The 12,498-nt window shown below is 49.0% G+C and overlaps 1 protein-coding gene across 1 annotated transcript; it reads left to right on the forward strand.

Moving 5' to 3' along the window:
- The first annotated feature begins 9,455 nt into the window (after window positions 1-9,455).
- On the forward strand, window positions 9,456-11,329 carry LOC141996285 (uncharacterized). Its single transcript, XM_074968278.1, is given in 4 exon segments — window positions 9,456-9,582; window positions 9,940-10,053; window positions 10,194-10,537; window positions 10,539-11,329. Coding segments are annotated over 4 exon segments (1,170 nt in total). The 3' UTR covers window positions 11,124-11,329.
- The last annotated feature ends 1,169 nt before the right edge of the window (window positions 11,330-12,498 follow it).

Raw genomic sequence — 12,498 nt, forward strand, 5'->3', positions numbered from 1 at the left:
ACTGGACTGCCATTTGTGAGGTGTTAGTGAGACCCATCAGCACATTCTTCACCAGGTCAGGCTCCATTCCAACAGACCGAAGAGGCAGACAGAGCACACAATACAGAAACCACTGAAAGATGCTGCCAAACGGAGATGGAAGCAATGGGGCTGCTGGGATGTGAAGAGATGAATGACGGGGCATTGGGACAGGACCCAGGATGCCCCGTGATCCCCCCTTCTGCCTTCCCACAAGCCCTTAGTGGCAGAAGGAGAAGAGGTGCTCTGTGGGATAGCTGCCCAGAGTCCACCTCTCCGAATGCCACAGCAAGTGCCGCAAGTGTGGCCACGCAATTGCGCTGGCAGCGGACAGTGTGAACACACAGCAGCGCTTTCCCTGGAGCGCTCTCTGATGGGTGGTTTAACTCCCTGCACTTTACATCTGCACATGTAGACATGGCCTCACTGGCTTAAGCTACACCAAAATAAACCACTCTGGACCACGATAAGCGCTTTGTTGTGCAAGTGTGGTCGTGCACGCGCGCTGGGAGAGAGCGCTCCCTGTGCTCCTGGTAGTCCACCTCCACGAGGGGAGTCGCTCGGAGCCTGTCCACACTAGTGCCTTAAAGCACTTAAACTTGCTGTACTCGGGGGGTTGATTTTTCACACCCCTGAGCCAGCAAGTTAGAGCGTTTTAACTTGCCAGTGTAGACATGGCCTGAAATTGTTGTTTAAACCAATTTAGTTAAACCAGAGCAAACCCCTGTGTGGATGCTCCTCTTATTTCCTTTTAAATGCATCTTATGGAGGTTTACAATGACCTGATTCCTAATTGACTTGAGATGAGCTGAAATAAGCCTTGTTCAAACCGAAATAAGAGTGTCCACACAGCCTTTTGCACAGGTTTAACTAAATGGATTAAAAAACTTATTTAAGGCTTGTCTCTACGCAGGCCATTTGTCCAGTTTAAGTTGGACAGTGCTGGTTTTGGAAAGGTTTGTCCCTGTCTAGTACCATACATGGTTTTGTCTGGTATCATTGTGGAGGACACCATTTTGCAGAGCTTGCCACGCTGCTTCTGCCAGCATGACCTCGGACACACTGGTGGGAGCAGGGTGGCACACTCTGCAAAATGGCTTCCTCTGTACAGCTTGACTTCATATGCACAGTGCCTGCAAAGTCATGGCGGCGGGGCCAGGGTCACACCAGTGAGGGCAGGTTCATCCTGTTCCTGAAGTTCTGGAATGTCCAGTATTTTAGGGATGGTCATTGACCACCCTATATGTCTACACAGCGGGGTTAAACTGGATTAATTTGAATTAATCTGATTTTAAAATGTATGCGCACACACACTGCAACCCTTCACAGCACACTAGTTCTGTGGTTATTGTGAACTCTGGAGTCCTCTTGCAAAGTGGGCTACCTATGCTTCAAATAGTTCTATCCATCTGTTGTCTGTGTGCACACAATCCTGCTGCTCATCACTTTGACAGTCCTCCAATCGCTATTCCACACTGCTTTTCAGGCAACTGTTACTGGCCTGTTTACGTGTGTGCCCTCCCCTGCTCTGGTGTCTAGTTCACCGGATGACCCAACCCCTGTTTAAAAGTTGGGATGGGGCCAAATTTTGCCTATTTGCTCCTGAGTTTGAATGTATCACTATTGTTGAACATTACCCCAGGAGCCCTACGGCACCCCGTGAGCAGCCTCTGGGAGCCATTCTGAGACCTGGATAGCATTGCCATCGGGGAAGGATCGTTGGTTCAGGAAGCTCTTGTAGCCAGTCACTGCCATAGAGATCTGGCTGTGGACGTTGCTAAGTTGATGCCCCTGAGAGGCGATGACTGGGATGCTGACCAGAGCCTGATAAAAGAATTTACATCACTGTTACACACAGTGACCAGCATGAGAGAGACCTTTATCTGCCCCGATAGGCTCCCACTCAGCGTTATCTGCCGGCGGGGCTGTATCTATGCAGTGGGGAGGAAGTAGCAGGGGGAGTCAGTCTGGAGGATTCCTAGGTCCCCTCAGGGCCATTAACTGTGTTATCTGACTCTGAGATGGGAACATCTCTGCATTTCCAGCCTTTGGGGGAGTCTCTGCCCATGGCAGGGAGTGAAACGGCCACAGGGGGCAGCAGTGAGTGCCGGGGCCCTGCTGTAGGGGCCACCCTGTGCTGCAGACTCAGTTGTGTGGTGGAGCTGGTCCCCACGTGATGGAGGGATGGGTAGTGGGGAGAGCTGGGGAAAGGAATTTGGTAGCTGAGCCAGGGGCAGTGGAGTGAGAGCCCAGGCCCAGGGCTGTGTGAGCGAGGGTAAACGGCACCAACTCATGGGAAGGTGCCCCCAAGCAGTTTGTCTCCCAGGGGCACCACATGTTCTCACCACATGTTCACCCGACCACATGTCTCCTCCCCAACTCCACGTCCTTCGCCTGGGCACCTTCCTGTACAGCCACACACCTGACCCCTCCTTGCCCTGCTCTGTACCCAGCAGCTCCCCCCCTCAGTGCTGTCTCTGGGGAGGGAGCGGGGGAGCCTGAGCTGGGTGAGTGTCGTGCTGAGGTCAGGCAAGGGAGGCTGGAAGCAGGTTGGCTTTGTGGTGTTAAAAGGGCTTCACTGTACACTTCTAGTGACATGGCTGATTCAGCAGACGGTGCAAATGGCTTACCAGCCACACACACTATGGGGGTCATGAGAGCCTCACAGACATTCACTTTCCTTTTTTTTTATTTAAATCAGATTTTTGAGGAAAAAAACCTATCTAAAGATAGTTTTAATTAAGATGTATTATATCTCATCATGGAACAGGGATTATAAATTCTAATTCTATAGTATGAGACAATATATTCATGTCATGTTTAAGAAAAGTTTTGTAAATGAGTTCCAGTAGTTCATGGAGTAGGGACCCAATCTTATGGGGTTCCACAGTCTTCTGTATAGATTATTTAGGTTAAATCTTTCTGTCTACCCAGTGGGGCTCAGTGCTCAGTCTAGAAGATACCATCAGAGATGCTTAGTTTTTCAGTTCTCAAACTGTGGATTTGTGTCTCCAGAGATAACATGCTTGATAACAGCAAAAATGTTTTAAAATAAATAAATAATATATAGACGTGAGAAATAACAGACCTCAACTCTATTGTCCCTCTGCAAATTTGTGTACACAGAGTCAATCCCTTACCTCTCTTTAAAAGTGAAAAGTTTCAAAAAGTTCAATGAATAGAAGATTGTTGGGGGCAGAATAGATCTGGACAAGGAGAAGAAGTCCGGAGATAAATGTGAGAAGCGAGGGACATATACTTTTTTGTTAAAATATTATGTTTGCTGTTGAAGAAAAAAATCCAGAATACTTAATGTTGTTGTTTTAGTTAAATAAAACAATTTAAATGTCTGTCTGGTGATGTTCTCCTCCTAATACAGCCTGGCAAGAAAATCCTCCAAATATTAATGATTAACTTGTTGAACTGGAGATAGTTCACCTCCCAGTGACTTCATAAATATCTGCTTCAATTATCTTTAGTAAATGAAATAACCAAACAATCATTCATTTTCTGATTTGCTGTAAAACTCATCTGAAAAGTTTTCACAATAGATCACGGTTTAAAAATGTATAGTGTGTACCTTCTAAAAATGAAACCTACATCTATCTCTGAGTTGTGAAAAATATGTATTAAGGTTATAACAATCAACAAGAATGCACTTTTATGTAGAAAACCATGATTAAATCGAGCCTTCCTGACCAGTGATTTAAATTGTGATATAAATCAAATCCACCTTGCCCGCTGTGCTCTTGCCCCTGGCCCTTTCATTCCCCAGGGGGGACCACCAATATGTTTGGCGCCGGGGCCACAAAAAGTTAAACCGGCCCTGCTTAGAGCTACTTCCAGGCACTGCACACAGAGCATGGCAGGCACCACATCCACCAATGGATAAACAGATTTAAAATCCCTGCCATTGGGGAGAGAAGGGAACAGGAGAGAATCCCAGGGACAAATGCGAGTTGTGTGGCTGTTGCCCAGCTAGACGGTGCTGTAAGGACTGAATAGAACAGAACAGAACAGAACATGGAGGAGCGGTGCTGTCTGGCTGCTAACGGGGCAGTTGGCCGGATCTCGACTGACTGGGTTAAACTCCCAACTACTCATTAAATACTGATATAAAATCCCCTGCAGCCTGTGCCCCATTTCTCCAAAAGATTAAATAATTAACTCAACCCAGCCGCCAATCACTTGCCCCTTCCCTACTGCTGTCTCCCCCAACTCGCCAAAGGAGCTTCCTGCTCCATCCCGCTCCCTGCCCAGGCATTACCTACAGCATCCATTCTGCCATGTCAGTGACTGGGCTGGGGCATGGGGGGGCATCGTTAAGTGCAGATTTTCAGCTACTCTGGGCGCTGACTGTGGGGAGCAGGGACCCAGTCACACACAGAGCACCCCCCCTTGGGGGAGGAGGGAGTGACCCCTCATCCTGCTGCATCTGGGGCTAAAACCAGATCAGGTCTGGCCAAGTGTCCCACTAGCAGCTGGGAGACCCCGTTTCCAAATGGGGAAGGCTCCTGGCTCTGATGGTCACCACCGACAGGTCAATTCTAATGAGTGTAGAGGGGGAAACAATTTGATTCTGAGACATGAGGGGAAAGTTGGTCACTGGGGGTTTGACCCCCTTTCCCTGGAGCCCCCCAACATGGAGAATGACTCAGGGCAACAGCTTCCCTCCAGAAAAGGAGAAGTTGCTGCACTTAAAACATGAGGGGGGAAAACCCCAATCTGAGAGAATTTTCTGTCAGTAAGTCATAATTATATGGGAAAGAGCAAAGCCAAAGGAGATTTTATATCAACATTCAATTATTATTGAGGAAAGGATGGGGGTCTGATTGATGTAAAGGTGGAAACAATCTGATGCTCAGACATGAGGGGAAAGTTGGTCCTTTGGCGGTTAGCTCCCCTCCCCTGCACTCGGGTAATGACTGAGGGCAACAGTTTCCCTTCAGAACAAGATGTGGTGGCAGACAGGGACTGGGGAGCCCAGAGCCGGAGAGGATTTTACATCAGTATTTGAGAATTAGACAGAAAGTCTGAGGAGATCTTATATCAATCACCAGTAACGAGAGAGAAGGGGCCGAGGTGAAGGGTGTTTTACATCTAATTTGGGAATTCAATGGGAAATGGGGGAAATCTGTGGGGGTTTGGTCAATATTGGGTTATCAGAGAGAAAAGGGCAAAATCCAAGGGAACTTTCCATCCACACTCAGGGATGTGCTGGGATGTGCTGGGTCCCTCGGCCCTAGAATCATAGAATCATAGAATATCAGGGTTGGAAGGGACCCCAGAAGGTCATCTAGTCCAACCCCCTGCTCGAAGCAGGACCAATTCCCAGTTAAATCATCCCAGCCAGGGCTTTGTCAAGCCCGACCTTAAAAACCTCTAAGGAAGGAGATTCTACCACCTCCCTAGGTAACGCATTCCAGTGTTTCACCACCCTCCTAGTGAAAAAGTTTTTCCTAATATCCAATCTAAACCTCCCCCATTGCAACTTGAGACCATTACTCCTCGTTCTGTCATCTGCTACCATTGAGAACAGTCTAGAGCCATCCTCTTTGGAACCCCCTTTCAGGTAGTTGAAAGCAGCTATCAAATCCCCCCTCATTCTTCTCTTCTGCAGACTAAACAATCCCAGCTCCCTCAGCCTCTCTTCATAAGTCCTGTGCTCTAGACCCCTAATCATTTTTGTTGCCCTTCGCTGGACTCTCTCCAATTTATCCACATCCTTCTTGTAGTGTGGGGCCCAAAACTGGACACAGTACTCCAGATGAGGCCTCACCAGTGTCGAATAGAGGGGAACGATCACGTCCCTCGATCTGCTCGCTATGCCCCTACTTATACATCCCAAAATGCCATTGGCCTTCTTGGCAACAAGGGCACACTGTTGACTCATATTCAGCTTCTCGTCCACTGTCACCCCTAGGTCCTTTTCTGCAGAACTGCTGCCTAGCCATTCGGTCCCTAGTCTGTAGCGGTGCATTGGATTCTTCCATCCTAAGTGCAGGACCCTGCACTTATCCTTATTGAACCTCATCAGATTTCTTTTGGCCCAATCCTCCAATTTGTCTAGGTCCTTCTGTATCCTATCCCTCCCCTCCAGCGTATCTACCACTCCTCCCAGTTTAGTATCATCCGCAAATTTGCTGAGAGTGCAATCCACACCATCCTCCAGATCATTTATGAAGATATTGAACAAAACCGGCCCCAGGACCGACCCCTGGGGCACTCCACTTGACACTGGCTGCCAACTAGACATGGAGCCATTGATCACTACCCGTTGAGCCCGACAATCTAGCCAGCTTTCTACCCACCTTATAGTGCATTCATCCAGCCCATACTTCCTTAACTTGCTGACAAGAATACTGTGGGAGACCGTGTCAAAAGCTTTGCTAAAGTCAAGAAACAATACATCCACTGCTTTCCCTTCATCCACAGAACCAGTAATCTCATCATAAAAGGCGATTAGATTAGTCAGGCATGACCTTCCCTTGGTGAATCCATGCTGACTGTTCCTGATCACTTTCCTCTCATGTAAGTGCTTCAGAATTGATTCTTTGAGGACCTGCTCCATGATTTTTCCAGGGACTGAGGTGAGGCTGACTGGCCTGTAGTTCCCAGGATCCTCCTTCTTCCCTTTTTTAAAGATTGGCACTACATTAGCCTTTTTCCAGTCATCCGGGACTTCCCCCGTTCGCCACGAGTTTTCAAAGATAATGGCCAAGGGCTCTGCAATCACAGCCGCCAATTCCTTCAGCACTCTCGGATGTAACTCGTCCGGCCCCATGGACTTGTGCACGTCCAGCTTTTCTAAATAGTCCCTAACCACCTCTATCTCCACAGAGGGCTGGCCATCTCTTCCCCATTCTGTGATGCCCAGCGCAGCAGTCTGGGAGCTGACCTTGTTAGTGAAAACAGAGGCAAAAAAAGCATTGAGTACATTAGCTTTTTCCACATCCTCTGTCACTAGGTTGCCTCCCTCATTCAGTAAGGGGCCCACACTTTCCTTGGCTTTCTTCTTGTTGCCAACATACCTGAAGAAACCCTTCTTGTTACTCTTGACATCTCTTGCTAGCTGCAGCTCCAGGTGCGATTTGGCCCTCCTGATATCTTTCCTACACAAAGACATCCCCCTATGAGCTCCTTCCTCTGTCTCCTGCCCTCCCAACATCCTCCTGTCCAATCTTAGGCCTCCCTCCTGCCTCCACCCCTCTTATCCCCCTGCACCCTCCTCAATCTGCCTCCTAGCTGCTGTCACAGATCCACAGGATCGGTGCTATACCCCCTAGCTTTTAAACAGTCCCTTGGAGCAGTGGTTCTCCACCAGGGGCACACATACCCCTGGGTGTACACAGAGGTCTTCCAGGTGGTACCAATTCATCCAGATCACTGTCTCTCAGCCTGGTGATTGCACCCGCCCTGGGGGGTCACAGGATGGTTTTAGGGGGGTCCAAAGTGCAGGGCTGGCATTAGGAGATGGCAAGCAGGGCAATTGCCCAGAGCCCCCATACCAAAGGGGGCCCTGCAAAGCTAAGTTACATGCTTCAGCCCTGGGCAGTGTTCCCCGGCATTCAGGAGACGCTGGGAGGGAGGTGAAGGAGTTGAGGGACGGGGAGGAGTTGATCCGTGGGGCCCGTAGACCCCCTGGAGTACCCTTGCAGATCCCCAGGGTCCACGGACCCCAGTTTGAGAAACGCTGCCCTAGAGTGATCCAACTCTGCTTCTTCATGCTGTGTGCTCTGCCCAGTGAGCCAGGGTCCCGGGCAGAGACCTGTCCACTCTCCAAGGCCCAGTGCACCTCAGCCAGGATTTGCAGTGATACCCAGCAGCCCTTTCCAAACGAGAGCAGGGTTTTTTTTAGTAGGGCTGTCAATTAATGGCTGTTAACTCACGTGATTAACTCAAAAAAATTAATTGGGATTAAAAAAATGTGGATTTTTTTTACATTTTCAAATATATTGATTTCAATTACAACACAGAATACAAAGTGTACAGTGCTCACTTTAGATTATTTTTATTACAAATATTTGCACTGTAAAATGATAAACAAAAGAAATAGTATTTTGCAATTCGTCCCCTATAACTACTGTAGTGCAATTACTTTATCATGAAAGTGCAACTGACAAATGTAGATTTTTTTTGTTACATAACTGCACCTAAAAACAAAACAATGTTCAACTTTAGAGCCTACAAGTCCATTCAGTCCTACTTCTTGTTCAGCCAATCACTAAAACAAACAATTTTGTTTACATTTACAGGAGATAATGCTACCTGCTTCTTATTTACAGTGTCACCTGAAAGTGAGAACAGGCATTCACAAGGCACTGTTGTAGACCACATTACAAGACATTTACGTGCCAGATATGCTAAACAGATGTATGCCCCTTCATGCTTCGATAGCCATTCCAGAGGACATGCTTCCTGCTGATGATGCTCATTAAAAAAATAATGCATTAATTAAATTTGTGACTGAACTCCTTGGGGGAGAATTGTATGTCCCCTGCTCCATTTTACCGGCACTCTGCCATATGTTTCATGTTATAGCAGTCTCAGATGATGACCCAGCACATGTTCTCATAGACTCATAGACTTTAAGGTCAGAAGGGACCATTATGATAGTCTAGTCTGACCTCCTGCATATTTGGGGTTGGGAAGGAATTTTCCTCCAGGGCAGATTGGAAGAGGCCCTGGGGGTTTTTCGCCTTCCTCTGTAGCATGGGGCACGGGTCACTTGCTGGAGGATTCTCTGCACCTTGAAGTCTTTAAACCATGATTTGAGGACTTCAATAGCTCAGACTTAGGTGAGAAGTTTATTGCAGGAGTGGGTGGGTGAGATTCTGTGGCCTGCATTGTGCAGGAGGTCAGACTAGATGATCATAATGGTACCTTCTGACCTTAATATCTATGAATCTATGAGTGCAGGGGACTGGACTTGATGACCTTGCAAGGTCTCCTCTAGTCCTACAATTCTATGGGTCTGTGAAAACAATGGGAGCTGGTGGCCACCTTCACTCAGGACAGCCTCTCTTCCACATGCCAAAGGGTAGGGAAATAGTGGCCATCTTGAGTAAGGGCATTTTGGCATCAGGCCCTCCCTCACAATGGGAGAAGGTGGCCATTTCAAATAGGGGAAAATGTGTGATTTCATAGCCAGGAATGGTGCGATCATGAGAAATTTTTCAAATCCCAGATAAGCATTGTGAGATCCAGGATAAAATCACCAGAGTTGGCAGCTCTGGGCATCTCAGTTTCAGCGTAGTAACAGCGTGCTTTTCATTTAATCTTTCCGAAATTTCCCCCCTCCTCCCAGCCCCCAGGACTGTTCCTTCTCTCTGTGGCCGAGGGGGATGTTCCCAGCTCTTTCTGCGACTGAGCTGGGGGGGGGAGAGCTGTGGCTGGGACAGCAGGTTGTAAGTGGGGGACTCTTGTTGCTGATACAGATGCCGGTGACCTTTGAGGAGGTAGCTGTGTATTTCACCCAGGGGGAATGGGCCCTGCTGAACCCGGGTCACAGAGCTCTCTACAGGGACGTCATGCAGGAGAACTATGAGAACGTGATCTCGCTGGGTAAGGATTCCTGTTCTCTTGGTGTTAGAAACTGGGCATCTTTGACGTGCCCAGGTCGGCTTCTCCCCAGGGTTCTTCCCTGATCCCTTAGATTTCAGGGGAATCAGTCCCATAGTCCCAGGCTCAGTAGGGTTAGGAAGGTGTAAAGAGTTTGCACAGTGATGCTGTACCAGAGTCATAAAATCCCCCAGTGAGTGGAGATCCCAGAATCCCCTTCTGCCCTCCCCAAAGGCTCTCCAGGAACACTTCCTATCCCTTTGGTTTAAACAAGGGCACCCACTCACCCAGCACACCTGGAAACAGCTGTCTGAGAACAACGGTAAAACTCAGCTCACTTCATTTCTTTTCCCGGAGCAGGTTTTCCAATTCCCAAGCCCAGCATGATCTCCCAGCTGGACCGAGGGGAAGAGCCATGGGTCCCCAATGTCCAGGGGTCCCAGGCTAGAGAGGTCCTGAGAAACATCCCCAGAGGTGAGAAATTGGTTAAATGGATATCATTCTTCCCAGCCATTGTTTTGGTTTGTGTCCCCACTTCTCTGTTCCATTTTCTGACCTTTCCATTCCCCCCACACAGGGACTGACTCCTGTCCGGATTCTCTCTGTCCCAGCAGGTGATGAGATGGTGAGTGAAGAGAATCCTTGTCCAGCAGGTCCTGAGAGAATGGAACCAAAGGGGACGTTGCTGGGAAGGTGTGAAGTGGATGATCCCCAGAGTCCTGGGCAGGGACAAGCCCCAGAAACTCAGTGCAGGCCAGAGAAGCAGCAGGGAAACCCCCCAGGGAAGATGCTGGGTGAATCCACTCACCGAGGGGGAGGTTCAGAGGATCCCAATGAGGCCACGATCCAGCCGAGAACCTGCACTAAGGAGAAGCGGTTTGAATGTGCTGAGTGCAGGAAACGCTTCAGTTGTAAAGAACACCTTATTAGACATCAGAGATCTCACACAGGAGAGACCCCCCTATTACTGCCCTGAGTGTGGAAAACAATTCAATGACCAATCAATCCTTATTAGACATCAGCGAACCCACACAGGAGAGATACCCCATAAGTGCCCTGACTGCAGGAAATGTTTCAGTCAGAGGTCAGGCCTTATTATGCATCAGACGATCCATACGGGAGAGAAATGGCATAAATGCCCTGACTGTGGACAAACCTTCACTCAGAGAGGGCATGTGACTAGACATCGGAGGACTCACACGGGCGAGAGACACTACGGATGCCCCGAGTGTGGAAAAAGGTTCACTTCCACCTCTGACCTTATTGTACACCAGAGAGTCCACATGGGAGAGAAACCCTATAACTGCCTCGACTGTGGGAAAAGCTTCAGTCACAGCCATCACCTTACTGACCATCGGAGAATCCACACAGGAGAGAGACCCTATATCTGCCCCGACTGTGGGGAGAGCTTCAAAAGTAAATCTGGCTTCAAAGTCCATCGGAGAAGGCACACGGGAGAGTGCCCCTATCAATGTTCCATCTGTGGGGAAAGATACAAGACCAGGACCTCTCTAACATGCCACATGAAACGCCATACAGACTAGTGCCGGCCACTTCCCCTCCTCCTCTCTGCATCTGTAGAGATGGGAAGAATCATGGGGATAATGAACAGTTGCCCAATTCCCTAGAGAATCAAGTGGCACCACTAGTGACGTGTGTGCTGTGTGTCTCAATAAGATGGAGGCACCAGGCGAGTGACATTATTATTATTACTGTATTGCAGTATTCTCTAACCCTTTCCCATCCCTTCCCAGCTATCTCTGTCAGGGGCAGGCTGAAGGATTTAGCTGAAGTTCCTTGTCCCTGTTTTCAGCCCGGGGCTCCATTCACATTATTGCATACTGGGATTATTCCTGAAATTGCCGCCCTGGGAGGCATTTTCTCCCCATTTCTGCATGGGGTGGCAGGGAGAGGTCTGAAATTTCTGGGAAGTCAGGTGTCTGTGGAGTCTTTATTGCTCATTGAATGATTTTCTCAGTATTGTTCAGTTATTTGTTCCCTCCCCCAAATTAAGATGCAAATAAAACTTCTGGCAAATCTCATTTTCCTGAGCAGCCTGGGAATTTCATTGGTTCTTGAGCTCTGGGAGGGGGAGAGGCCAAGTGTCCCAGACTGGGCAATTTGTCTCCCTCTGCAGGAATCACTCATTCCCTCATGTTCAGCCCTTTCACTGATGTCTTGGCCCATCCAGCTTTAGAAGCGGGAATGCAGGTACATCCGTGTCTTTGCTCTTGCAGCTCTGATGGCCTCTGGCTTGATCTTTGGGTCTTCCCTTCCCCTCCACAAGGGGTTGAATTGGGGCAGGAGAGAAACAGCCTCAGAAATAGAATCCAGGAGCCCTGGCCGGGTGGCAGCCTCAGAGGACACACACAGCTGGAGTTGATGGGTAGATGGACATTTCCAGATGGGGAGCAGCCCATCTCTGTCTCTCCAGCAGTGTCTCCAGCATCTGTCCCAGCTGCTGTGTGACTCCAGGGCAGAATTGTGACATTTCCCATGGACACAGAGCAGCTGCAGGGCCAGAACATCCTGTGTGTGTAAGATGGCAAAGCTGGGTAGGTGGGGGTTAGAATAATTTGCCATGCAGAGACCGTATGGAAGGGCAAACATGGGCAGCACGACTGGCTGAGGGAGACTGACAAGAGGCCGGGAGTCGGAGCCAAGGACCCAGGAGTTTTCCATGTGATAAAACATCAACAAAGGCCAGTGTGATTCTCAGGCAAAGGCAGCCCACAGAGCGGAGCAGGGAGGGGAGAGTCACTCTAGTCTCTGCACAGCTCTGGGGACACCCACCTGGGAGCCTGGACCCAGCTGGCTGCCCTGGGCCCTGAACTACCAGGATCCTGATATTCCTGTTTCATGGCTCCCATTCTGGGGGATTTCTTAATGAAACAGGACTGTGCCCAAAGAACTCCTGGG

The sequence above is a fragment of the Natator depressus genome, chromosome 11 (genome assembly GCF_965152275.1).
Source record: "Natator depressus isolate rNatDep1 chromosome 11, rNatDep2.hap1, whole genome shotgun sequence".
Taxonomy (NCBI): Eukaryota; Metazoa; Chordata; order Testudines; family Cheloniidae; genus Natator; species Natator depressus.